This window comes from Scatophagus argus, chromosome 21, assembly GCF_020382885.2.
Source record: "Scatophagus argus isolate fScaArg1 chromosome 21, fScaArg1.pri, whole genome shotgun sequence".
Taxonomy (NCBI): Eukaryota; Metazoa; Chordata; class Actinopteri; family Scatophagidae; genus Scatophagus; species Scatophagus argus.
The window spans coordinates 348,232-374,985 of NC_058513.1; the positions used below are offsets into that span (position 1 = coordinate 348,232).

A 26,754-nucleotide genomic window follows, 5' to 3' on the forward strand; every position below is an offset into this window, starting at 1 on the left:
CTATGTGATTGGTATGTATAAAGTTGCATCCTTATACAGTACATAACTGATAAGCAGTCTGGTGACTACAGACAGAAGCCCTTTTACACATGCAGCAACAAGGAGAGCAACAAGAGATTAGGCTCGTTTGACATTAGCCGTGCCTGTGGAGAATCAATCAGTGGCAATCGCTGCACAATATATGCTAATTAGATATCTTGGGCCAGGCAGCTGCAGTTGCTCTCCACCGACTGCACATGTAATATATATTTCTCACCTCAAATGCTTTCAGAAACATAATTTGGTGTACTGTTTCTGAACCCTAACCCCCCTTATATGGTTGTCTGCTTGAAACCAGATGGATGAAAACCAAATACCACTCACAACTCACAAAATATTGCCCACTAGAGGGAGTATGGTGAGTGCGGTGTGCCTAGTGTAATGCATTGTCATTGTTGTGGATATTCTACCTTCCGAATAAATGGGAATACAACGGCAACTTTTTTTTCCGGTCATGTCACATTTATTTTGTCTTGCAGGAGTGAGACACTTTTTCAAGTACATAAATGAAGTACAACAAAAATTTACATGCAAAACACACTTGCTTAATGAAGTCTATAAACTATAGCCACACTGCCATCAGTAAGTGGAAAGAGTGAACCCTTGCTATGCACAATAATGCAGTAAGATAAATGTTTTATGTTATGCTATCACTTGTGTGGTCAGTAATACAGACTGTAGTAAAACTTAGACAAAGGAGACCATACAAGAGAACAAGAGAGTTTGAGATTAAATACTGTGTAATTGAAATTTAGCATTAGAAGAAGGAAGTGTCTGAAGAGAAGGCCCCCGCCAGTCTGAACTCCTCCCTCATTGTGACACAAAAGAGCCGTTGTGGCAGAGATTTGGAGTAAGGTGCTGGCCGAGGGACACATGTACGCAATAGAATTTCCCTGCCTGCTGGGAGAGGAAAATCAGGCACTTTGTTGATTCCTCCAGGCGGTTTCCTGTCATGTCCCAATTCTTCTTCCACTGGAGCCAGGAGGGCAGCCTGAGGGTGGAGAGGAGAATTGTTACTAACTGTTAATAAAATGACAAACAGAGAATATGCTGAAAAGAACTGTATTTTGTTTGAAAAACTGCAGCCTCATACATAAGTGAACACTAAGAAAACACAACTAAACTAGCTCAAGCTTGAAGTCTCCTTTTCAGACAAAAAAAAAGAGAGAAAAGACTTAGTTGATTGTAGGACAGCAACATAAACTGAGGTGAACCTAATAACAAGATGGACTAACTGGGTTGTGGGCTACTGGGCATGCTAATTAAGAGGAAAAATAAAACTCGGTCAGACAGTCACAGCAATTCCGCTTCTCTGTGTGGACTTGAGTCCTTCTGGATCACTCAATATACTGATCCGAGTTACTTGAGTCCTTTGAGTCACTTGAGTAAGTATAATGAAGAACCTACAGATGAAACCCAACTCTCAAGTCGCCTCAAGTACTTGTGTCACGCAAGTCCGAGTCTGCACAACTGAGGGTGCAGGCAATATCCCCATCATTATAAAACACATAACAAACAGTGTTTCACTTCCAACTAAAGATTGGAGCAGAGTATAGTACTATAGAATGTTTGCTTCCAACATAACACCATAAGATATAAGTATCTACATGTTAGATTGCTATGTGGTGTCACGTCTTTGGGATAAATAAAGTAAAAAGGGTATTAAATAAACATAATGTAATGTGACATTACTGCTACCCATGTAAATTCAAACTTTAAATTGTGCCATTCATTGTCCTTAAAACCTACTCCATTTGTAGTTAGTGTAGGGGTAAAAGTTATCGCACGACATATGGTTTGCATTAAAATGTAATAGTATCCTATTCTGTTCTCTATTCTATCCTATCCTATTCATGGTCTCTGCGACCTTCTTGTTACCACCATTTCTGTGAGCTGTTTCATATGAAAGTATAGCCAAGGTTACACTCCTCACTGTATCCTTTCAGAGGGCTTATTGCCACTTTGTGGGTTTCAGTCCTCTTGCAAGAGCTAAAATAAAATACATTTCATTGTATGGCCTGAAACATAGCTGATCCGGATCAGTTAGATCAGGCTGACTCAAATGAGTGTGCGGAACTCACAACGTCAAACAGACGGCTACACAAATAAAGTTATAGGGGTATTATATAATTCCTCTTCACATATAAGGGTTAATCATGGTGTTCCACAGGATTCAGTGATCGGGCCAATCCACTTCACCTTATACATGCTCTCTCTAGGAAATATTATCCACCAACATGGCATAAACTTTCACTGTTATGCTGATGATACCCAGCTGTACTTATAAATAAAACCTGGGGAAACAGAGCCGTTAGTCAAGGACATAAAAGACTGGATGACCTCCAATTTTTTACTATTAAACTCTGACTAAACTGAGGTAATTGTTTTTGGCCCCAAACATCTCATAACTAGAATAGCTGATAATATTCTAAGACTAAGACTAGGAGCATCCTCTCTCTGAGTGATGCTGAAAAACATGTCCATGCTTTTGTTACTTCCAGGCTAGACTACTGCAACTTCTTATTATCAGGATGTCCAAATTACTCCATTAATAGCTTGCAGCTGGTCCAGAATTTAGACAGGAATCAGCAAAAGGGATCATATCTCCTCTGTCTTAGCATCTCTTCACTGGCTTCTGGTAAATTTTATAATAAACTTTAAAATTCTCCTACTTACATATAAGGCCCTAAATGGACTAGCCCCTAGGACTAACTACACCTGCAGGTATAGTTAGTCTGGTTCCCTAATGTGGAACCAGTTGCCAATCTGGGTTTGAGAGGCAGACACCACCTCCACCTTTAAGACTAGACTTAGTCTACCTCTTCTTCTCCTCTTTTACCCGGCTGACTATCAGCAGGATGGTTCTCCCTTGTGAGCTGGGTCGTGTCTGTCCATGCCACCACTGATAATCTAGGCCAAGAACTGAGTCAAGCTGCTAATGAGTGGGGCATCAGTCTAAATTCAGTCAAAATTGCAGCCTGTGCCACTGATAACGCTATATGATCTTAGGTGGAATCACAGAGATGCTTTGCACATTTGCACAATCTCACTGTGAGCCATGCAGTTCAGTTACTTGAAGTGCAAGTAGTAATTCAGTTCCATGTGGTTGAACAACAAGTGAGACAGGCCCAGGTGAGGCTGAAGCAGGAAGCATAGTCCTAAACACAAGTCCACGGTTCACCACCAACCTGTTCACGTTTCCAACAGGTTCTCCCCACTCAGCGACACACCTGCTGATAAACCAACTCTTGTAATTGGCAGCTCTGTAGTCAGAAACGTGGAGTTAGCAACACCAGAGACCGCAGTTAAATGCATTCCTGGGGCCAGAGCAGGTGACGCTGAATCCTATCTAAAACTACTGGCTAAGGATAAGCATAAATACAGTAAAATAGTAATACGTGATGGTGTTCAGCAAACGGTGTGTGGGCTTTGTTAAAAATTGGCAGACCTTCTGGGGAAAACCTGGTCTAATTAGGAGAGACTGCATCCATCCCACTTTTGGATGGAGCAGCTCTCAGTCAGGTTTTAGGGAACATCACAGCACAGAGACCACACTGGTAAAAGTCAACAGCGATCTGTTAATGGCCTCTGATCAGGACTGTGTTTCAGTACTTGTCTTTCTGGATCTCAGTGCTGCATTTGATGCCGTTGACAACCAGATTCTTTTACAGAGACTAGAAATCAAATTGGTAAATGGAACTGCTTTAAGCTGGTTCAAGTCCTATCTATCAAACAGACATCACTTTGCACATGTAAATCACAACTCGTCCATGCACACTAAGGTTAGCCATGGTGTTCCACAAAGTTCTGTGCTTGGCCCGATCCTATTCACAATCTATATGCTCCCGCTAGGCAATGTGATCAAAAAGCACATAAATTTTCATTGTTATGCTGACGACACCCAATTATATTTATCAATGAAGCCAGATGAAAGCAATCAGCTAACACAACTGCAATCCTGTATTGCACATATTAAGTCCTGAATGACCCACAACTTTCTTCTATTGAACTCAGACAAAACTGAGGTTTTACTAGTTGGTCCAAAACATTTTAGACAATCTTTAGCTAATGATATAGCCTTTCATGATGGACTAGCTCCTGCCTCTAGCACCATTGTAAAGAACCTGGGTGTTGGCTTTGATCAGGACTTGTCTTTTAACACGCACATATAACAAATCTCAAGGACTGCCTACTTTCACCTTCGTAACATTGCAAAAATCAGGCATGTCCTTTCCTTAGATGCTGCTGAGAAGTTCATCCATGCTTTTGTTACCTCCAGGATGGATTACTGTAACCCTCTTTTGTCAGGACACTCTAAAAAGCCTCTCAGAACACTGCAGCACATTCAGAACTCTGCAGCTCATGTTCTGACCAAGACTTAGAGGCCTCTCTATATAGACTTCCTGTAAAATGAGAAGAAATTCTAGAGTAGAATTTTAGATTAGATTAGATTAGATTCAACTTTATTGTCATTACACATGTACAAGTACAATGCAACGAGACGCAGTGCAGAATTTAAGATCCTCCTCCTCCTAACCTGCAAAGCCGTGCATGGTCTGGCACCATCATATATCCCTGATCTCACTGAACCCTCAGCCCTCTAGGATGCTGCGTTCCTTAGATTCAGACTTACTGGTAATACCACAAATTTCCAAATGTCTTTCTTTCTAGTCATCTAGCCATGATAGAAGTAAACAGTTTATAATCTATATTAAGGACCGATATTGGTCTATATGATCCACATTCTAATTTATCTTTATTTTCTGCTGGAATAGCAGAGATTATTGCTTCCTTCCAACTGGGTGGTGTTTGTGCCTACTTTAAAGCCCAATTTAATGTAGGAAGCATCACTGGTATTAGCACTTCTTTCAGCTCCTTATACTATTCTGCTGTATACCCATTCAATCCTAATTCTTTAATTTCAGTTTACTTATTGCTGTTGTTAATTCTTTTTGTGATATGTCTTCAATCATTGTTTTATTAATTTCTTCCAGTTCAACCATTGATGGTGCGCCATCTTCTGAGCCCTCTTTGACACCGTGTATTTGAATATTTTCTCTTCTGGACTGTCCCTCCAGGTCTGTCAGCTTGGCATCCTTTTCAGTATAAAGTCTGAGCATCTCTGTTACTGTTTCCTCATTAGTTTGCATTTGAGTTTCAGCGTCCTTAATCCTTTCCTCAGCCTCTTCCATTCGTTTGTTTAATTTATATCCTCTCGGATTCTCTTCAGCTGCGCATCATTATCTCTCCTAAATTATCTCAGCTCTCAGAGGATAAGGTTGGCTGGCATTGCTAGCTTGTTCCCCTTCATCTGTTAGCATGTCGTTAACCTCCAAGGTGCTGCTAGCAGGTGAAAGTTAATCATCTCCGTCTCCCTCATATAGCTCGCTCTGTGTGGGTTTCTTTCTAATTTTACCTCTCGGCATCTTAAAGCCCTCACCTTACTTTATCTTTAGCACTAGTTGTTACGAATTTGAGTCGGGAGTGTGCTCTCCTACATTGCCATATGCTGCCTGCTATGATGTTATGTTAAGCCCTTTGAGACAAACTGCTTGTAAAAATGGGTTATACAAATAAAGTTGTCTTGTCTTGTCGTGCCAAACCAGAAATCCATGTCCAAGTCCATTATGTCTTAATGACATAAAAACTTGGATGATTTGTAATTTTCCATTTCTAACTCAAATCAACCTGAAGTTATTGCACTGAAACTTAAACATCTTCAAAACAAATTATCTAATGATATAGCTACCCTGGATGGCATTACCTTGGACTCAAGCACCATCGTAAGGAATGTGGGACTTATCTTTGGAGGATATGTCCTTTAACTCACACATAACATAAATTTCATGGACTGTCTTCTTTTACCTATATAACCGCAAAAATAAGGCACATACTGTCTAAGAAAGATGCAGAACAAGTCCATGCAGTTGTTACTTCCAGGCTGGATTACTGCAAGTCCCTATTATCAGGCTGCTCAATAAGTCTCAGAAGACTTTACAGCTAATCCAAAATGCAGCTGCATACATAGACCCAAAAACTAGTATAAAAGCTTATACTGTACTAAGCATTGACCATTTTGTGGACAGTGCGGCAAGCTCATTAAGGACAACAATTGACTGTACTGCAGGCCGCTTGGTACGGTGGCCGACAAGTACAAACGCGCTGCATATACAGACAGGCGTTGCAAATACAGAAACGCGCTGCAAATAAGAAAACAAATGCAAAAACAGAATGCTACATAACCAGGCATACAACGGAAGTGCTCCAGGCCTCTAGGGGCAGTGCTGAGCGTCCACCCGAGAGACAGACAATGGACGGATCAACGTCAAAGAAAAAGAAAAAAGAATACGTAGTATATACGTAGCGTTTCTGTATTTGCAGCGTTTTCCTTTTGCATCCATTTTCCTATATGTAGCACGTTTCTGTATTTGCAGCGCCTGTCTGTATATGCAGTGCGTTTGTACTTGCCAGTCATGCTCGGGCTTTGTAATGTCCACAGGCAAACTTGAACGTTGAGAGGAGGAAGGCTGCGGTCCACTCTTCTTGCAGTCAAACACAGAGCAACTTTCTGCTCTGAAATTGATTCCATGCAGGGTCAGGTGAGATGGGTCTATAGTTTGTTAAAATATCTGGATCAAGAGTTGGCTTTTTTTTAGTAGTGGTCTGATTATGGCATGTTTCAGAGCAGGGGCGACATGACCAGCTTGTAGGGAGTTGTTTATTATAGAAGTGATGAGGGAGGCTAGGGCAGAAATATGCGTTTTAACCAGAGCAGTAGGAAAGGGGTCCAGGGGGCAGGTGGAGGGTTTCATCCACTTAATGATATCCTGTACCTCTTGCAGGGTGACTTCAGGAAAACAGTTTAGGGGTTGGGTGATGACAGACAGTAGATGTGTTGAATGAAGTGTATGGGTTGGGGGAGCAGAGAGGGCAGAACGAATGGATACAATTTTAGATTTAAAGAAATGCATGAAATTATTACATTGTTCTCTGGTGGTGGCTGTGGGTAGAGGGGATTGTGGATCCAGAAGATGGTTTACAGTGGAGAAAAGCTATCTGGAGTTAGCTGGACTGTTCCTGATGGTGTCAGAGTAAAACTGTGATTGTGCTGCTTTGAGAGACTTAGCATAATTGTTTTGGTGCTCCTGGTAAATTTGCTTGTGGATGGTGAGGCCAGAGAATTTGTAGCGCCACTCAAGGACTCGCCTGGCTGGTTTCATTTTCCGTAGTTCGTGTACCATGGGGCTGAACGAGTGAAGGTGGCTATTGAAATGGTGGTCCGGAGATGCTTCAGGTCAGCTGCCATGTGTTCTGAGTTGATGGCAGAGGTAATCCGAGTAACGCAGCAGGGTGTTACGGACCCAGTAGCGGAGATCCGATTCGAACCGAACCTGGCTGTAAAAGCAGATAATCCGCAGTCGCAGGAGTTGGTGAACCAGGTCTTGAGTCTTCGGGCAGTATGGTAATAGCAGCAGCAGGTACGCAAACAACCAGGTGTTTGCACGAATCTGGTGATTATCCAAAACGTCTACTGGTCGGTGACAAGTATAGAAAGGCTACTAAACAAGATTCCACTTAAGTTTCATGCATTTTTTTTTTTAGGCAAATCTGAAAAGAAAGAAATTCAGGTGGAGAAGCGCCAAACAAACGATGCCAGCGTCCTCTGCGCACCCAAGTATTTTGCAGGTTGTTCTGAGGTTGCACTGAACTTTCTCTGCCTCTCCCTCTGCACACATGTCCCATTAATGCATGTCACTAATTCAACTTCTTCCCCAGAGTCCTTCTGCTTTCTTGTCTTGCAGGTTCCCATGGATCATGGTTGGACCTCCTGCTGTGGTCCTGCTTGAAAGCTACTGCGATTACCACTGTTTAGTCCTAATCAATTTTAATTCTTTTACTTCACTTGTTTTTTGAAAAATATTACTACTGTGTATAGCTACTACCATTATTACTGTTACTACTATTGTTATCATAATCACCATAATACCTAGTACACATCATTATGTATAGTTCCAATACTTCTGGTATTACTGCTGTTGCTACGCATCTCTGTTTGTGTGCTCTTTCTCTCACCCATCACACCCCTCTTCCTCACTCTCTCTCTCTATCCTATTTTATATCTTTCACTTTCTTTTCTTGGTTGAGAAAATTGCAAGAGCAATGTCTGTACAAAAAGGAATTTCCCCTCGGGGATAAATTCGATTCTGATTCTGGAGGCTGCTATCAGGGGACATTCAAAAGGATCCGGTTTCATTTTTGGATGCTCTGTCAGTTTGTGTGCCCCACATACTGTAACCTGTCTCTTGTATTCTGTACTCATGTTAGGTGGATTTTTAATTATTCCATTTTTGTTTGTAAAAGTATTATTTCTGCAGGCTGTATTATTAAGATGGCTTTTGTGATGATACTGGTATGTTGTAGGGTTCATTTTTCAAATTTTGCGTGTTTTTTCTTGACTTGACTGTAGCTTCCAAAGAAATCCCAGTGGTGTAACAGTTAAGTGAATGATTTCTTTCTGCGTTTAGCAATTTCTGGAGCTTATTAATACAAAATTGGTTGCAAGAAGTCTAATATGAACCTTTTGTTATTAACAATTAGTGGGAGCTTGAGTGTGTGTATGTAAGAGAGAGTATATGACTGATACATATGTTTGTACGTTTAATAAAGAGTAATGTCCAAAACTTTGACTCTTTAGCTATTCCAAGTTTTCCAGCTAGTTTCTTTTCACGGAATACAGCTCCCTGCAAGTCATGAAAACCCAAAACAAATAAGTAAAAAGTGCTAAAATGTGGACCCGAGAGTTGGTGATAATACGGTTAAAGAGATCTTGATCTCGATGAGATGGCTTGTTTAAATAACATAATTACGACATAAGTAAATAACAATAATAACAATAATCTATGGAAATAGACCGTAGATGGCAGAAATCATAATAGACGCCCTAAACAAGGCTATATCCAAATCTACACAGACCTTGACCTTGGAGGAGCAACATACATACGGAAACAACAACTAAAGTATCCTGAATTAACAAATGAAAATGGTTCTTTGTAGTGCACACAAACTTCTGGAGTATGTTTGCTTATTTGTGAATTTCATTGTGTATGTAATGCGGGAGTGAGGCTGTTGGACTGCAGAAGGGTGAGGATTTCGTTGGGAAGAAATGTGTTATAACTTGTGGTTACCTCATCACTGGTGAAGTCAGCCAACTTCATGTAAGCAGCAGGGAGGAAGCAAAACAAAGATACATTCGAATGGACGTTCAATAAAGAGAAAAGAGAAAAAAAAAGAAAAGAAAAAATAGATACTCAAGTCTCATGCGGGTTTAGAAACAGCCCATTACCTCACAACAATACACATACACGCCGTATATACAGCTAAGGAGCAGCAGATAATCCAATAGAAATTTCAGAAAGGAAACTTTATAAGCTGTGAGCTGCATCACAATAACAACTCTACTCAGAAGACTTGTTTTCTTTCTGCTTGCTCATTTTATGACTGTTTCTGGAAACCAAAATCTGCAGAAAATAACATGTTTTTGTTTTCAATACATTTGTTTTTAGTTATTTCACATTTAATGTTTCAGACAGAATCAAAATGGCACAAGAGTTAGTCAAAGTTCCCAAAGTATTGAATGCCACAGGAGAATATTGTTACAATAATCTAACAATTCTGAATTTGTTTTCTATTCCAGAAAATGGTGCTTGCAATTGGGCTCTAAATATTTTGAGTAATTGCTCTCCTCTGCAGTCGACTCAGTGGTAAGAATCAATTACTTTAAACTGTGATTTGTCAAACCATAATATGTTCAGTTGATAGTACAATAGTACTAACCCTAGACTTGTATTTCTATCTAAGAATATTTTTGCTACAGCAATCTGTTAATTGCAGCTTGTTTTAGGCATTATTGTGCACTTGACACTAAAACAGGAAAACAGGAAATTGTTGCTATTTAAATCTGCAGTAAGATTTTGATAGCTTCCATTTTTTTTTTTTTTTTTTTACCAATTACAGGTGATTTCTCATTATTCTTTAACTGTTTATCAGAGGCATCTTTGTCTCTTTCTGCCTTGTCAGTCTGGTTAAACAAGTCAGCAGCAATTTGTCCTCCATGTGTTATACATTTTAGGCAAACCCTTCATATAAAATATCTTTTATTTTTAAAGAGGACAGCCTAAAAGTATGAAAGACCATTTGAAAGTATACAGCAGTCCTCTTAGCCAAATGACAGTACCAAGGCAAGTGTTTGTGGTGGGCAATTCCAACCTTAGCAGTTTACAGACGGAGTTGTTCTAAACTGTTAAGAAAACTGGTTAAACTGGCTCTCAGCAGAACAATATGCAGGAGAAGTGTTTTGGGAACTCTTGATTGCAATATTTACTGAAAGATATTGTTTTCAGAGTTATTGTTATTGACTTAAAGACATGATGTGAATATGCATGCTGTGTATACACAACAACCTACAATTTCTGTAGCAATAGATTAAACTTCATGTCTATTACAGCACTTCATGTGCATGACAAAGGGTCCTCACAATAGCCACAGGTTATAATTGATGAACCAAAGTTGTCTCATGACATTTTCCAATTAGAGCAGGTCTAGACCAAACTCTTTTTTTACAGGAGGTATAATATTTTGAGAAGTATTTTCATACTGTTACATTACGGAAAATATTTCTCATGCCAGTAAGGGCACATGAATTATAAAGGTGTCACTGGAAAGCAAAATGGACAGTGGAGAATATCCCGTGCTCTACATGGAAATGTGCTTGTGTGTGTAATACCATGTGCAAGTCGCAGCACTATTATAGGTATTGTAAAACAATCAGATTGTGAGTTTGATTTGTTATTAATTTGACCTTACCCTCAGCAGAAAACCTCACAGAGGCAGTATGCATGGATGTATTGTGGATGTATTATGTTCTAGCTTGACAGTGACAACCAAACACTATTTTCGAGTAGATACTACTTCATGAAATGAACCCAGTATCAGTGCTGATGTTAAATGTATCAGCATCACTATAGATATGCCAGAAAATGAGAAACCAACTAGTATTTCACCCACAACAACCAGTCAACAGCCTAACTGACTGGCACTTGGCCGCTGTGGCAACCTAACTGTCATTAATGTCCAGTTTTGCTTACATTTCTATTCTCTAAATGAAACCTAGCTGTATGAAAAACATTAACACCATAAATCACAATTCCTTTTTGTTCACATAGTAAGACACACTAGGTTACCTTAACGATTTAATGAGATAACTACCTCTGGTAAATAATGTTGAAGAGAGCAGGACAGAGAGAGAGTGAGGCTCCTTACCCTCTGAGCGCTGACAAATAGCTTGTGGATGATACTGCCAGTCGGACCCTGGCCAGCTCCGATGACCACCACCTCTGGTTCCTCCAGCAGAGAGCTCACAAACCTGGAGGATGACATCAAAAGTGATTCCAGTGGAATTGGTACAGCCAACAAAAATGTCCAGCGGCACTGGGCGGGTAAGTGGTCATAACAGAGCCCTGTTTCCAGCTTCTAATATCACCTGGTAGATCAGTCAGTGGAACTGACTTGTGGAACATAGCGTCAGTTAGTAGGACAAAGCAATTAAATTAAGCTTGCATTAGCTAACTGGGATCAGTTCATTCACTGTGTAGATCTTTTAAAGAAGAAGAAGAATCACTTTATTGGCAGTATATATATTTTTACATACACATGTTAACTTGTATCTCCTAATTTTCAACCCTCAAGTTGTAGCAGTAGTCACACAATAGTCGTACAATTATTATACATTACTGTTGCAGTCCCTCCATGAACCCAATCTCTTTCTAAGATATAATATTCATACATGTGTTATAGGGGTCATTAGTACTCAGAACAATCCTCCCGTAAACAGCAGGTCCATTTTTTCACCAAATTGTATAATTATTTGCTATAAATGGTAAGTTCCTTGACATGATTCTACTGAAATGCTGCTCATATAAAACTGCGCAACTTACTTCTCTAACTCTTCTGTGTCCTCTCCCTTCTCACCCTCACAAATGGAAAACTTGGCCTTAAGTGAGCGAGCTCGGGTGATGGCTGTCTCCATGGTCATCAACTGGTTAATGAAATCCTAAAGAAAGAGACAGGTTACACGCACTTGCTTTCAGAACAGAAGCTTCATATTAAATCTGCTTTGACTCGAACATAGAGTGGACTGCAGTCTAGATTATTTTAGTTTTTGTTCACTCTGTGCTTAAGCATATCTCAAAGAGATTGAATCAAATGCAACCGGACTTGTTATATGTTTTTAAAGACATTTCGGCTTCATCACATATTGATGATGAAGCTTCTTGGATGAGAGGTAAAACGTCTTCAAAGACATATAACCAAGTCCAGTTGCATTTGATTCAACCCCTCTGAGATAGCTATGATCTGGATAAATGAGAATATCCACAGACGTGCTTGAGCATGTTCAGATTAGTTAAACAATGACAATGACACAACGATGCTGAAGTGCCAACTTTTATTTTCAATTTTGTTTTCAATTTGAGGGAGGTCCACCCTTCTGATAACTCTTTTAGGGAATCAAAATACAGTAGGTAAAAAATAACAAATTAAAAAAAGATGGTTAATAAGTAGGGGCGTAGTTATGTCCTGTTGAGTTTACAGTAATAACATGCAGCAACCACTAGTACAAAACCCAATAATTTTTCTATTTCAGAAAACATATTGGACCAGTATCTTTACAGCTTACTGCACGATCAAACACAAGAGTGAGACTGCCAATTTCTGCCTTATATTGAAGGGACATCAAAAGGGACAAAACAGCAGAGTTAAATGATATCTATGGTTGGGGGATATGTGCATTCTGTGTGCAACTTTAAACTGTATTGCATTTATATAAATGCAGACTGAAACTGATTTAACATGTGGCCAGATATCTTTCCTCACTATCAACTGTGACTGAAATCTTTCTAGTTGTTAAAAAATAACAATTTCTCAACAGTAAAGATCTTTCAAGGCTGTCAAATTCATATTGTCCTCTGCAGCATGCTATAATGCCTCATCTGTAAATAATAAAAAAAAGGTCTTGACTATGGTTGTTTCTCAATCATTTGTTCAAATGTCATGACAGAAAATAAATCCTTCAGTCGACTAACTGTAACTGTGCAAAAACCGCATCAGCCAACCCAGGCTGAAAATTAAGATTGTTCACAACAAGGATGAAAAGAGAGGTCAGTTTTGACTTGTCTCAACTTGAACAAGAACGTTTAATATCTATACAAACAACTAAAGTTTATTCTCAGATTCTCCACTGTCTTGTATTCCTGCACCTCTTAGTAGTGAAGACTTCATGAGTTCCTTCACCAACAAAATCACTAACATTAGAGATAAAATCAATAAAGATTTCTCCACATTAGCCAATATACTGCCATCTTTAGAAACCTCTTTTAGTCCTAATCCACCTCTGTACAGCTTCCTGCCCATAGACCTCCCTGAGCTGATCTCCAGGATTAATAAACCTAACCCAACTACATGTCTCTTAGATCCCATTCCAACTAAGCTCCTCAAGGACATCTTTCCCTTGACTGGCACTTCCTTTTTAGATCAAATCAACTTGTCTTTAACAACAGGTTATGTACCACAGGCGTTTAAAACTGTTTAAACTTAAAAAACTTTCACTTTCACTTCACTTCACACCCCGACTATCAGCAGGATGGTTCTCCCTTGTGAGCCGGGTCCTGTTCAAGGTTTCTTCCTGTTAAAAGGGAGTTTTTCCTTGCCACTGTCTGCTTGCTCAGGGGTTCAGGCTCTGGGTTTCTGTAAAGCACCTAGAGACAATTCTGATTGTATAAGGTGCTATATAAATAAAATTGAATTGAATTGAACAGTCCTTGTTCTCCTACTCAGAAGTCTCTGTGAAGGACATGTGTTCAGGCCTTGTTTTAACAGCTGACTCTGCCTTACCGTTGCTCTGAGTGTATCCTTGGGGAAGATGTTCTGTGCTCAAACACCCATAGCTGGCTGAATCGCTGAAACTCTTGTGAAGAATACTGTGGTCCATCATCAGAAACCACCACATCTGGTATTCCTTGCCGTGTAAAGTGAGCCTTCAGCTTCCTTATCATAGTACTACTCCTCGTGGCTGGCAGATAATCTATCTTCCAAAAATGTGAACAGTTAGTCAACAGTTATAAGGGAATCCTTGTTGTGAAAGGAAAACAAATCTGTATCCACTTTGGCCCAGGGTCTGTATGTCATGTCATGCGGATGCAGTGTCTCTTTCTGACCTGACCTAACCTCTACTGACCTGCAACCGTTTTGTCATGTCAGCCCTGAGTGCATCAGGTATCACTGCTCTCTCTCCTCTGAAAACTATCCCATCCCAGAAACTCAGTTCATCTTGGAATGAGCAGCAGTTTCTGATATCCTGGGGAATGTCATTCTTGTTCTGAGGCCATCCTGTCAGTATCATCTCACTCTCTGGTGATGTCCAGAGGTGCTTGGTGATGTCCACCATGAAGGCCAGATCACTGAGGAACTTGCCATCACTGAGCTCCATGACATGTTTCCCCTTCATCTCCATGAAGTGTCTGACTTCTTCCCACAGTGCATAAAACCGTGAGAGCATATTTGCACGACTCAGCCATCGCACTTCACAATGATAAACCAGATCACTGTACTGTGACTCAAGCTCGCTGAGTAGCTCCTTGAACTAGTGGTTGTTCAGCCCTCTGCTTTTGAGTTTATGGTGGATGCAACACACAATGTTTTCATTACATTGTTAAGCTTCAGAGAATGTGCACACAGACTCTCTTGATGTATGATACAGTGGCATACAACTAAATCACTTGGATCCAGACTCAGGCGACTCATTTGTTTTTTGACTAATGCAGTCAATCTTTTTTGCGTACCAACCATTGCGGACCGTGCTCAATCAGCGGTAATGCCGATCAACTTTTCAAATGGTAGTTCAAAATTGTTCATGGCTATAACAACTTGTTTGGACAAATTTGGACTGCACCACAGTGTCATGCATGGCTTGCAAAGACAGCAACTCCTCTTTTACTTCAAACTCGGCCGAAATCTCACGCACAAAAATGGCCAGCTGCGCTGTATCTGTCTCATCACAGACCAGAGAAAAATACTCAAAGTTTCTTGCAGTGTCCTTCGGTGTTTTTTTTTTTTTTTTTATCTTGTGCCATATCAGTAATCCTGTCTGCAACGGCTCTTCGAGACAAACTGACACTTTGAAATAATTATTCTTTGTCAGGCGCGAGCAGCTCTGCAACGGCTACGAGGCACTCCTTCACAAACTCTTCTTCGGCATGAGGTTTCAGCTTCGTGGCTATTGATTCACTCACCACAAAATTTGCACGCGTAATATTTTCTTTGTCAGCTGTAGTCGTGTGAAAGCTGCTTGTTGAGCTTCCAAACTCCAACGAAGAGCGTTAATTTTATCCAAACGCATTTGTCCTCTCAATGAGTTTAGCATGTTTCGAGCTGTAATGGCGCTCGACATTTGCCTTTTGCATCACTGCCAGCGCCTCGCCAAAAACTAGACACATTGTTTTTTTTTTAAAAAAGCACACTTTTACTTCAACAAAGAAAAAAATCATTTGTCCATTCTTCCAGGAATACACAGCATTCTGCATCCACCTTCCTTTTCTTTACAGTTGCCATGATATATCCCAAGTCATCCGTGCCAATCAGGTAATAACGTACATCACGTGCTGTATTCACTGACCCTGACATTGACTCGGACATACATAGCCCGTCTGTTTTGTCTCAGAAAACTGATGACTGTCGATATTTTTTTTCCCTGATTTTTTTTATTTGGAGTATGTCCTTTGGAAATGTAACGGTATTGATGATCTGGTTGAAATAGTTGAGCTGCAGCAGAATCTTATACAGAGCCAGCAATACTGTCTCTATTTGCCATGACAGTCACTAAAAAGTGCAAAAATTGCAGAGACACTATCATCCAGGAAAGTGCACAACTGTCCATAGTGGTTAAAATGCAGCCGTGGCCTAGAGGTTGGAGACGCGACTTGTGATCGGAAGGTCGCCGGTTCGATTCCTCCACTGGACAGGCAGGAAAAAATTGACTGTGGTGGAGTGATAATGTCCCCACACCCCCATTAGCCAGCTGATGTGCCCTTGAGCAAGGCACTTAATCCCCAATATGCTCCCCGGGTGCTTGATGCAACCCACCGCTCCTGTGTGTTTCACTTTATGCTGCATGTGTGTGTGTGTTTCAATCAGTGATGGGTTAAATGCAGATTAATAAATTAAATTAAATTTAAATAATCCAGTTATATCCAGTTAGTGGCGAGTGCAGCAGCATAAAAATAGCCCTGTCTGTACAGAATGTTTGCTGCTGTAGCACACATAACAGGTACAAATATCACACAAAAATATAAAAAAATGTACAAACACTACTCTGCAAGCTGACTGGTCACTGCACGAGCAGTGGCCTGAAACTGGCTATGTATTGACACAACCAATATGTACAGGAGTTGGTTCGAGTCAGCTATTTTTTGAAGCCAACATTTAGCAGACGTCAGTGGCACTGTTCTTCACATTACTTCCACACTAACTTCAGCATGTGGCCATGGAAGTTGCTGTTTGGTCCCAAATGACACAACTGGCATTGGATAGCCGCTAAGAAAGGTGGATAACATTGCCAGCACTTTCCTGCCACTTTTCAGTTCACCTCCTAGTACAGGTATAGCCAAAGTATTCTGTCCTGATGTTGCCTTTTAATTGATATACATGGGAAATGTTACAGTTTTGCAGTTTGTACAATTCACTGAAGACACAAGACAACAAAAAAGCAAAACAATCCTGACCATGAAAACACTGTAAACTTTGATTTGTTTTGGATTACTGTTTCTATATGTTAGTTATCTGGAATACACATCCAATTTAAAAAAAATCTAAAAAAATCTTTCTTTCAAATCCAGTGTGTTAGGACTAACAACACAGAAACAACACTAAACAACAGATGATCCTAAGACTATGGCATGTTTTCAGAGAATGATAAAACATGTTTGTAAAAGGGGTAAGTCTGCACTTCAGCTCTACAGTCACAAAAGTACATTAACTGAGAATTTGTCAAAATGCATTGACAGTCACTCTTTCTAGTGCATAACATTTCACAGCAGGCATACTAACACAAAAAGGTAAATGGAACAGCTAACCAAAAAGTGAGGGACCTATCATATGTGTCAGCCTAACACACAAAAAAAATAAAAATAAAAACAGTTATGCCTGTTACTGACCTCTATCTTCTTGTAATCATGGATGGGAGGCTGCAGCAGTTTGGTGGCTTGACATGTTGCTTGATGGATGTTCTTTTTGACGGATGGAATGCCTTCTACTGACTCTGTTTGGGAGGGGATCAAAAACAAATAGCTGAGAAGGAGAAAGACAAAAAATGATCTAATGTTTGAAAAGTTAAAAAAAATCCTTCATGATTCAAGATGCCTTTTTCAGAACACACTGATCTAGACTTGTGTGTCATACTGAAACAGCCATACTGAAACAGCTTATATACTGTAACTTCTTGTTTATACTCTATGTAACACTCCACTTGTTTACTTCAGATAGTGAAGAAAACTTGTAAACATGATTGTGAAGAAATCAGATCTGTTTAGTGTTACATTGGACATTTGTCCCCTGGTGGTTGTTTCCTGTAGTTTATTTCATTAACCGCAGAAACAGGAAGTACATCACTTCTTCTCCATATGTTACTGCTGACAACAATCCAGTGCCATCCCTTCCTTCACAGTATATCCACGGCATTATTTGTACATTTCATTGTTTATTCGCCTAAAAAGGATATATAGCAAGCCATGTTTTGTTTAAGTAGTTTGATTTCACTCTTTGTTATTTAGTGTAGTGATGATTTTCATTTGTATATTTCTATTCTTTGTACACAGTTTCACACATAATCCTGATTAAACTGCCAAATTCAATGATATGGTTGTTCCAAGGAGCTTGTTTCCTTTTGCTGTCCATTTACCTCAATGGGGACAACACTTAGCAAGGACAGAAAAATGATGATAAACTGAAATTAAACTCATATGGTTAAATTATTAAATTAAGGGAAAGAAAGTTTTTTCTATTATTTCTATTACAAGTATCAATAGAAATTTGTTGTAGTATGTATGATACCTTTGTGTTGACAGAGTTTTGACTGAAAAGACAGTATGTCATTTTTGACAGACATTGTGTCATTCATCTTCAGTGAGATCAATAAAAGCATATACATTATGCTTGTATGCTTGTCTTGAATTCTCTCTTATTAGGTGTTGGTCTTTATAATACAGTTGTTGTTGCGAGAACTGACAGCCCATATATTTTACAGTCAGGTGTCATGACAAAACAATCTTGACTAACCTTCCTCCTTTAACTTCAGAATAGCCGCATGAAGTATGCAGGGCAGGAGATGGCGTGCCAAGTCTGCAGGTTTCTGCATTGCCAGATAGTGCAGAACCTGAGAAGACAGTCAAAACACAGGTTTAGTTTTCCCCATTCATCTGCTCCCTTTTTGCTGTTCTCTCTCTGTTGCATCTGCCATGTCTGCACAGATTAACTGATTATCAGCAAGATTCCTTACACATGACACTTTGTTTTTTAGGCTTAATTGCAGGGGAAACAATCATATCCATCTGGACAAGGGTTTTACTGAACATACTGATGGACTTAACTAAGCCACTGAATTTTTATGTCAGCTGAAGGTGTATTGTGCAGGGGTCTCATTCATAAAACAGTGCATAAGATCTATACTAAAAGTGTACGTATGGCTGAAAGTGCAGCAAAAAAAAAAAATCAGATTAATAAAATCATATTCATTCATATTCATGAAAAACTGCTGGTAATGTCCCCTTTCAATGTCAAAGTACAGCTGGAAATGTGCACACATGGATCAGACGCGTACTCCACCCTTTAAATGCCCATATTCAACCATAAAAGGTCAATGGTTAACCATGGGTTTTGTTGGGTCTCTCTAAAAATCAAATTAAAGAGTTTAGTTTAGACCTGCTCTGGAAACTGGAGAGTGTCACAAGAAATCTTAGTTGGCTTCTTTCTTTCTAAACTGAAACACCTTTACAAGCAAGTACAAATAACACTGCTGATTTGATTGTTTATAAGTTGGATCTCTAATTAATGTTTGCTCTTCAGTGATATTAAATGTGTGAGAACAAATGAGGCATCATTACACAATATGGTTTCAAATCAACATCTTACCATCTTCGTCGCCAATTTCCTTTGTCTAGTTTGTTTTTCTAAATGATTACAAATGGGTACATGATTCTAAACTTTTGCATGGCAAGTGCCACACACCTGATTCATGCCCCATTGTGTGCATATACAACAGTTATAAATCTTACCTTTTCAGCCTCCTTGGTGTCATCAAAAAGCCTTCTCTGCCGGCGTGCAGGTATAGCCCTGGCTGTCTCCCAAGCCTCCACCCACATGTTGCCTGGGATCTTCATCCTGGCACTAAGCTCACCTTTCATGACTCTGTTACCCCTCTCGTCAACTTCCTCCTCTTTTATGTAATCCCTAGGTGAGTACCAGCGCACAAAATCCTCAAGAACACAACCTGGGTTGGCTGCCTGTGGAGAGATAGGAAAATTGCTTTATTTCAGTTTGTGTTCAGATTTGAGATGCATCTGTGTCTGTCATCATGGGATCAAGGAGAATTTTAACAAGATTCACGTAATGAGCAGGAGTGGAGACCGACGATCAGTGGTAGGTGATAAAAGAATTAGCAGGAGCTAAAAACATATTCTGTAAAAAATAGATTGGAATGAGTTATTTTCTTGTATTACTTCACAAATTAAAACATCTGAAACTAAAGATAAATAATTCAGCAAATTGTGTGCATATACTTAACAGACTATGTCTAAATATCACAAAGGTTGCCATTTATGGGTTCAAATACTTTTGCGCTAAAAAGAAATTGGCACTAGCATCCAGAAAAAGCTGAAATTTAATTGCAAAATCTGCCAAGTCAGAAGAAAGTCAGTCACCGCAGAGCAGCCTTACTAAACCATCTTTAAGTGCCAACTACATCTTGGACCAAGGACTTGTCTGTTGTGACTAAATGATAAACTACGAGTTGATTTATGCAACAAAGACCTCTTGCACATTCTGCTGCATTGTGCTCAGAAATGTCTCTTGGTCCTGTGGATTACTGATTATCCAACAGACTCTACATCCATCCATTTTCTATACCGCTTATCTGTCAGGGTCGTGGGGGGGCTGGAGCCTATCCCAGTTGACTACGGGCGAGAGGCGGGGTTCACCCTGGACTGGTCATCAGTCAATCGCAGGACCGACACACAAAGACAGACAACCACACACTCTCACACTCTCACCTAGGGGCAATGTAGAGTAGCCAATTAACCTAATGAGCATGTTTTTGGTATTGTGGGAGGAAGCCGGAGTACCCGGAGAAAACCCACGCAGACACAGGGAGACTATGCAAACTCCACACAGAAGAGCCCAGACCAGGATTTGAATCTGGGACCCTCTTGCTATGAGGCAACAGTGATAACCACTGCACCACCGTGCCGCCACAGTCTCTGCATTTCAGCAATGGATTTCTCAGGCGAACGAAATGACCGTAATGTCACAATTTATATTGCGCTCACCAGTTAGGCAGGTTTTTAGAGTAAATCAATGGACTGCAGCAACTTAAGCTAGATGATGATGATGATATTATCCGTCACTGAATTCCGACAATCACAAAAGAGGGTTTGTTTCAACCTTTCTGTAATCTGAAATGTCACTGTATTTTGTGAAAGGTTGTTCTCTTTTGTGAAATGTCATTGTTTCTTAACTGTAATTGTATTCTGTGAAATATTGTGTTTTTTGTGATGCTTTCTCTAAAATATAATTGTTTTCTGTGCTGGGTTTACTGAAACATTGTTTTTTGACCTTCAGGGCGGCCATACAACTGCACACCTAACACCTTCTTCACAAAAGAAGGAAAGCTTAGGTTGCAACCTATAGTGATTTTATGCTTAACTCATTCACAGTTAAATGCATATGCAATGAGGACAGAAAGACACACTTCAGAAACACCCAGGTATGGACTGTGTGTCTGTCTACTTGTCTCACCTTAAAAGACTCCATATCAGAGAGAAGACAAGCACTCTGCATCCGTGCACGGAGGTGGGTACCTTCAGCTGATGTGCCCAGTTTGGCCAGCACTTCTGACTGCTCCTCTAACAGATCCTCTGTCATGGGAGCAGGTTCCTGAAAATCAGACACACATGCACACACACCTACAGAGTCATCACCCGCACAGGGTTTTTGTTTATTTGTTGCTAAGCACATGCCACTGGATTTCAAGCCCCTGTAACTTTAACATGGTTTTGTCCAAGGTCCCTGGAAACACCATCTCTCTTAATGGTCAGGCACCATCATCTTAAAGAATTTATAGTGCCTTATTATTCCACTGGAACTCTACACTTTTAAAGTGCAGGGTTGCTTGTGGTGCCTGGAGTCTCCAAAAGTAGGATGGGAGCCTAGCTAGGGTGCTAGTTATGATGCTACAGACTGCCAGGGGATTTCTATATAAATAAACGGAGCTGAAATGAATATACTATGGTTTCATAAGAAGTAAGTCATACCTCAGAAAACATCCACCTTTTAAAGAGGTACTATAGATATATTGTTGGATGAACATTTATTTGACAAATTTCAGTTGACATAACATGCAAAGATTAAATATTCTGGTAATTCTATATCACCTGTGTGGGATTTTCTTATTAAAGGATAGGTTCAGATTTTTTTCAAATCTTGAAACGATACCGATTATTGTTTACAATATTGCAGTCATTTTTCCACTAGTGAAAACGGGCCTCAAACAATTTGCTCAGAGTTTGTATTATGTTACTGCCACAAACAATTGTGGTGCCAGCAGAGCAATCAGACTGGTTGGTCAACAGTGCGGTTGTTTAAGCAATTTACAACTTGCTCTAGATTTCTATCAAATCGTTGGGTGGAGTTCTCTCCCAGGTACTGTACATCCCTTCATCATCCCCGCACAACCCTGCTCTAATTGCCATAATTCTGTCTCAATATGGTTCAGCTGAAGCTAATGAAGGTTAACTGATTTTGGATCAAGTTACTATCTTTAGAAGTTAGATACACATTATTACGTTAGGTGATTATGCGTACAAAACATGTATTACATATGTATTTATGAAATACAACTGAATATGTGTCACACATCAACATATGTATGAATGACTGAGTGAAAAAAATAGATACAGAGATATCCTCACCTGTGTGACAGGGATGTAAAGAGGCTCTGGAGAGTTGAGTAGAGTCATGTTGTTACAGGGGTGCAGCCTACCCTCTGCTTTAATTTTGCAGCCCTCCTTTTCTCCCTCAGTATGTGGAGTCTCTATCTCAGCCTGGTCACTTAGGCACTCAAAGAACTCCTCCTCACTGTCACTCCATGATTCCCAGGATTTCCCAGGAGACACCTCCCTTGTTGAGGTGGATGCAGTTGTTGCTGTCAAAGACTCCGGTACCGGCCGGACATTTTGGCAGCTGCTAGACACCCTGCGCTCTCTCTCTCTGCTTCCTTCCAGCACCTTGCGAGCTTCATCTCTGGCCCTCTTCCTCTCAATGCAGCAGTTCAGCATCTGTGTATGAATACATGTTAGTGTATAGTGTATAGTGTTCCTTACAGCTTTATTAAGTCACAACATAGTCTTTATGGAAAAAGCAAATGATGAACTGAAAATTTAAATGACATGCAGCAGAGTGTTTTTAGTTTTTTTCTGCACGAGGGATGGATTACTACTGTTGCAGACTATCAGGAGTGTAAGGAGCCACTGATAAATTATCTTATCGTTTTCTTCCTATTTTTAACAGTCATTTCTACTACGTATTTATTTTGTGCAGCAGCATAAAGTGACAGTTGCACAAGGTTTCACTCACGCTACATTTCTCCATTACATTAGTCCCCATTTTGCCCATTTCATTTTTGTGTGACCAGCCAGGAATTGACCTAGGTGCTGTGGTCATGGTGATTCTGCCAAGAAATCTGCACTTCTAAATCCAAACCCTGCCCTTCTTTTTCCAGTGATGATGAGTGTATTCTCATAGGTGTTTCAGGAACAAAGCTGTTAAAAATAACACATTAAAACTAAAAAATGATAAGGAGCTACAGGCATCTGCATCTGGCATTGCCCATAAGAATAGTAGGAACATTTCTATTATTATTTTTCAAACAAAAAGAAAAAGACCAAAAATACATATATATAATGCGCAATCACTTAATGAGCAGGGATAGAGAATGCAGAAATCTGGCTGCATGCTGAAGTGATCTTGGGCAAGGCTGTCCCATTGATATGCGAGTGCATTTGTAAATGTCTGAGCATAGTAATATTGTGGAGTCCTTTGGATCAGAAGCGCTGTATTGCTCCTGATGAGTAGGTTGGCATGGCAGCCACTACCATCATTGAGGGAATTTGAGCATGAATGGGTGAATATTACAAGTCCTGTCAAGCACTTTGAGTAGTCAGCAGGCAGGGAAAGTGCTATATACATACAGGTATATCAACTATTAGGTGTATAATTACTGTATAACAAAACAATAATAAAATCAATCACTGAAAAGGGAAAAACTGAGCCACTGGTTTCCTTATGGATGAAATGCACACAGTGTGTATCTTGCAGAAATGACTACCTGCAGTTTCTGATGGAAAAGACAACAGCGAAGATCAGGAGGTCCACCAGAGAGTCTACAGAAGCAGAAAATTAGCATGAATATGAGTGAACACCAGCTACATCAACTTCCTAATGAACAGTTTCAAATAGCGCGGCCTTGCAAAAATAGCAACCTTCTATAATTATTTTTAGGATTTGTTTTTTTAATTTTATCGGTCTGTCTTTGAACAATTAAAATTGATGGTGTTGAAGTAAATTGAAGTTAAAGCAAAATAAAGTTAAATTAGGGATGCAATATACACCGATCAGCCTTAACCATATGAAGAGCCACCTAATACTGAGTAGGTCCCCCTTTTGCCACCAAACTGTAAGCTGCACTTGTCAGGTGCTGCTGTAATGAGATAATCAATTTTGTTCACCTGTCAGTTTTCATAACGTTATAGCTTATCAGTGCGTATATATTGGGCTGATAAATGATCATCCCAAATATTTATGTTATCGGCTTTTTGTTAGCCATAATGAAATTACAGAGCAATTTTATTGTAATGAAATTAATTACACATCTCTGACTTAAAAGGTACAATGTGTAAGATAACTGATTGTTGATAGCTGACTGTCATCTCCAAATCATCCAATGCTGATGCCTGGTTAGCCCAGTTCACCAGCCAAAAGCATTGACATTTGACAACCTTCACCAAGCACAGCACCTACACTCCCTGAAATTATTGCTCATCTTATTAGTATCAGCCATCGGTTCTCAGCATTGACTGGAAAAAAAATCCATATCATGCATTTCTATGGGATGTACATGTAAGTTGAGAGGGTCAACTTATCATCATCATCATGTGCCAAAATTACAAAAAAATACATTTTTTTTCCTTATCCAATAGGACATCTCTTTGAGATGCATATCTCAAAATGTCAACTTATTGTTCATTTTAATGCCTGGTACCACTAAAAGTATATTACTTGAAGAATACAATGAACACAACAAAAATGCAGCTGATTCCATAATACTTTATGTCTTGTTTAACATGTTTAAGCTTAATTGCATTCCCAGGATATATGAGAGGCCATTTCATGTCATAAGCAGCACTGTACATGCAAAGGCCCAGAGTGGTTTCCTGCTTACATTCAAGCCGTAGCTCAAATATGAAGTTGTCAGCTCTCACATAATTCCTAAAACAAAAAAATTATGTGAAGCCACAAGGGCAGCCATCTTGACACTGCTGGAAATTGGCATTAGTGAGAGACAGGCAGCCAAAAAACTGAAGATCTCCAAAGACAGCTGTTAATCACACCAAGAAAAAGCAAGCTGAGCATGGTACTACCAAATTGCTAGCTGGTCGAGGAAGGAAACGTTTTTCTACCCCACGAGAGGACCGTGCACTCATCCGCTCCTGTGTCAGGAATTAACATCAGACCTCCAGGGACCTTCAAAATGAGTGAGCACTGTCGAGAAATGTGACTTGTTCAGCAAGGACAGTTCAATACTGACTTCTTCAAGCTGGTCTGAAGTCACACAGGGCAAGAAGCCCTTCATCAATGAAAGGCAGAGGAAGGCCCCGTTACTCTTTGCTAGGGATCACAAGGATTGGACTACTGATGACTGGGCTCAGGTTCTCTTCAGTGATGAATCCAATTTTGAGTTGATGCCCACTCCAGCCAACTTACTGGTTACAAGGAAGCCTGGAGAAGCCTACAAACCTGACAGTCTTGCCCCTTCAGTAAAACATGGAGGTGGATTGGTGATGATCTGGGGTTGTTTTAGGATGGGTGGAACAGGGCAAATGCAACAGTGTGAAGGGAAAATGAACCAGTACAGGGCTACTCTTGAAAACACTCTTCTTCCATCAGCTAATAAACTCTTTCCTGCCTCAAATGACTGGATTTTCCAACAAGACAATGTCCCTTGCAAGGTTAGTTGAAGCCTGGATGGACAACCAGAACATTCAATCCATGCCTTGGCATGCTCAATCACCAGATCTAAATCCAATTTTAAAGCCAAACCTTTTGTGGTACCAGGCACTAAAATGAACAAGAAATTGAAGGAAACAAGGGTGGTCTAATAATTTTTTCCATGATTGTATAAGGTGCTATGTTTATGGTGTGGGCCATACCTACCCACAGATGAGGTAGTTGTTTTCCCAGCGATAGCGCAGTTCTAATACAAACTCTTGCCAGAGGTGGGCGACAGCCCGGAGTCCACCATGGTTGTAGTTGACCAGACAGACACACAGTGCCAGTCGGTAAGTCAGACTGTCAATGGGTGCTGATTTCAGCTGGAAAAATAGATTCTGGACACACAGGGATAGAAAACAATAAAACAATGAATAAATACTCTATGGAAAAGTTTAATTCTGAAGTGGATTCAAAGGAAGGGAAAAACTTAAAATAAGCTAACATTAAGGGTCCACTGTGTAGATTTTAGTGGATTAAGGGATAGAAATATTATACTGGCAGAAATGGAATTTAATATTTAGTATTCTGTTTTCATTAGGATATATGTCGATCCCCCACAAGATTAAAACTACTGACAAGTGAAGTGAATAAAGTTAATTCTATCTTTATAATGCAATATTCTGCATGAAAACCCTGGATTCTGGCTATCATGGGGATGTTTCTTTGAGACACACCACCCACCCACCTAAACACTGCAGACCGAATACACTCTCCCACCAAGTGGAGCCTCTCGGAGCCAAACAATCCAACAACCTGATGTCAGTGACCACAAAATAACCCCAGTATCTCAGAATGGGCAAACCAACACCGTTGTAGAGAAGGTGTTACATGTTTGTAGAGGCCACCATACAACCAATAATATATGACCGTTCGCCAAATATTGAGTAGGTCGCCCTTTTGCTGCCAAAACAGCCCTGACCCCTTGAGGCATGGACTGCACTAGACCTCTGAATGTATGCTGTAGTATTTGGCACCACACAGTCAGTAGCAGATCTTTTAAATCCTGTAAATTACAAGGTGGGGCCTCCATGGATCAAACTTATTTTTCCCCACATTCCACAGATGCTC

The 26,754-nt window shown here is 40.0% G+C and overlaps 1 protein-coding gene across 3 annotated transcripts in view; it reads right to left on the minus strand.

Annotated features, from left to right (window-relative positions):
* Positions 1-489: 489 nt before the first annotated feature.
* The window catches only part of rab3gap1 (RAB3 GTPase activating protein subunit 1), a 46,673-nt gene continuing 20,408 nt past the window's right edge, over positions 490-26,754 (minus strand). For 2 of the 3 annotated variants that reach the window (XM_046376658.1, XM_046376661.1), the window contains 10 exons: positions 25,849-26,021; positions 23,744-23,798; positions 22,329-22,694; positions 21,157-21,294; positions 19,419-19,646; positions 18,424-18,520; positions 17,304-17,407; positions 12,033-12,148; positions 11,359-11,461; positions 490-1,030 (listed from right to left, as the gene is read on the minus strand). In XM_046376658.1, the coding sequence (XP_046232614.1) occupies positions 797-1,030; positions 11,359-11,461; positions 12,033-12,148; positions 17,304-17,407; positions 18,424-18,520; positions 19,419-19,646; positions 21,157-21,294; positions 22,329-22,694; positions 23,744-23,798; positions 25,849-26,021 (1,614 nt within the window). In that variant the 3' untranslated portion in view covers positions 490-796. Of the gene's footprint in view, positions 1,031-8,160; positions 9,249-11,358; positions 11,462-12,032; positions 12,149-17,303; positions 17,408-18,423; positions 18,521-19,418; positions 19,647-21,156; positions 21,295-22,328; positions 22,695-23,743; positions 23,799-25,848; positions 26,022-26,754 lie in introns of those variants that run through there. The other variant, XM_046376659.1, reaches the window with a different exon arrangement.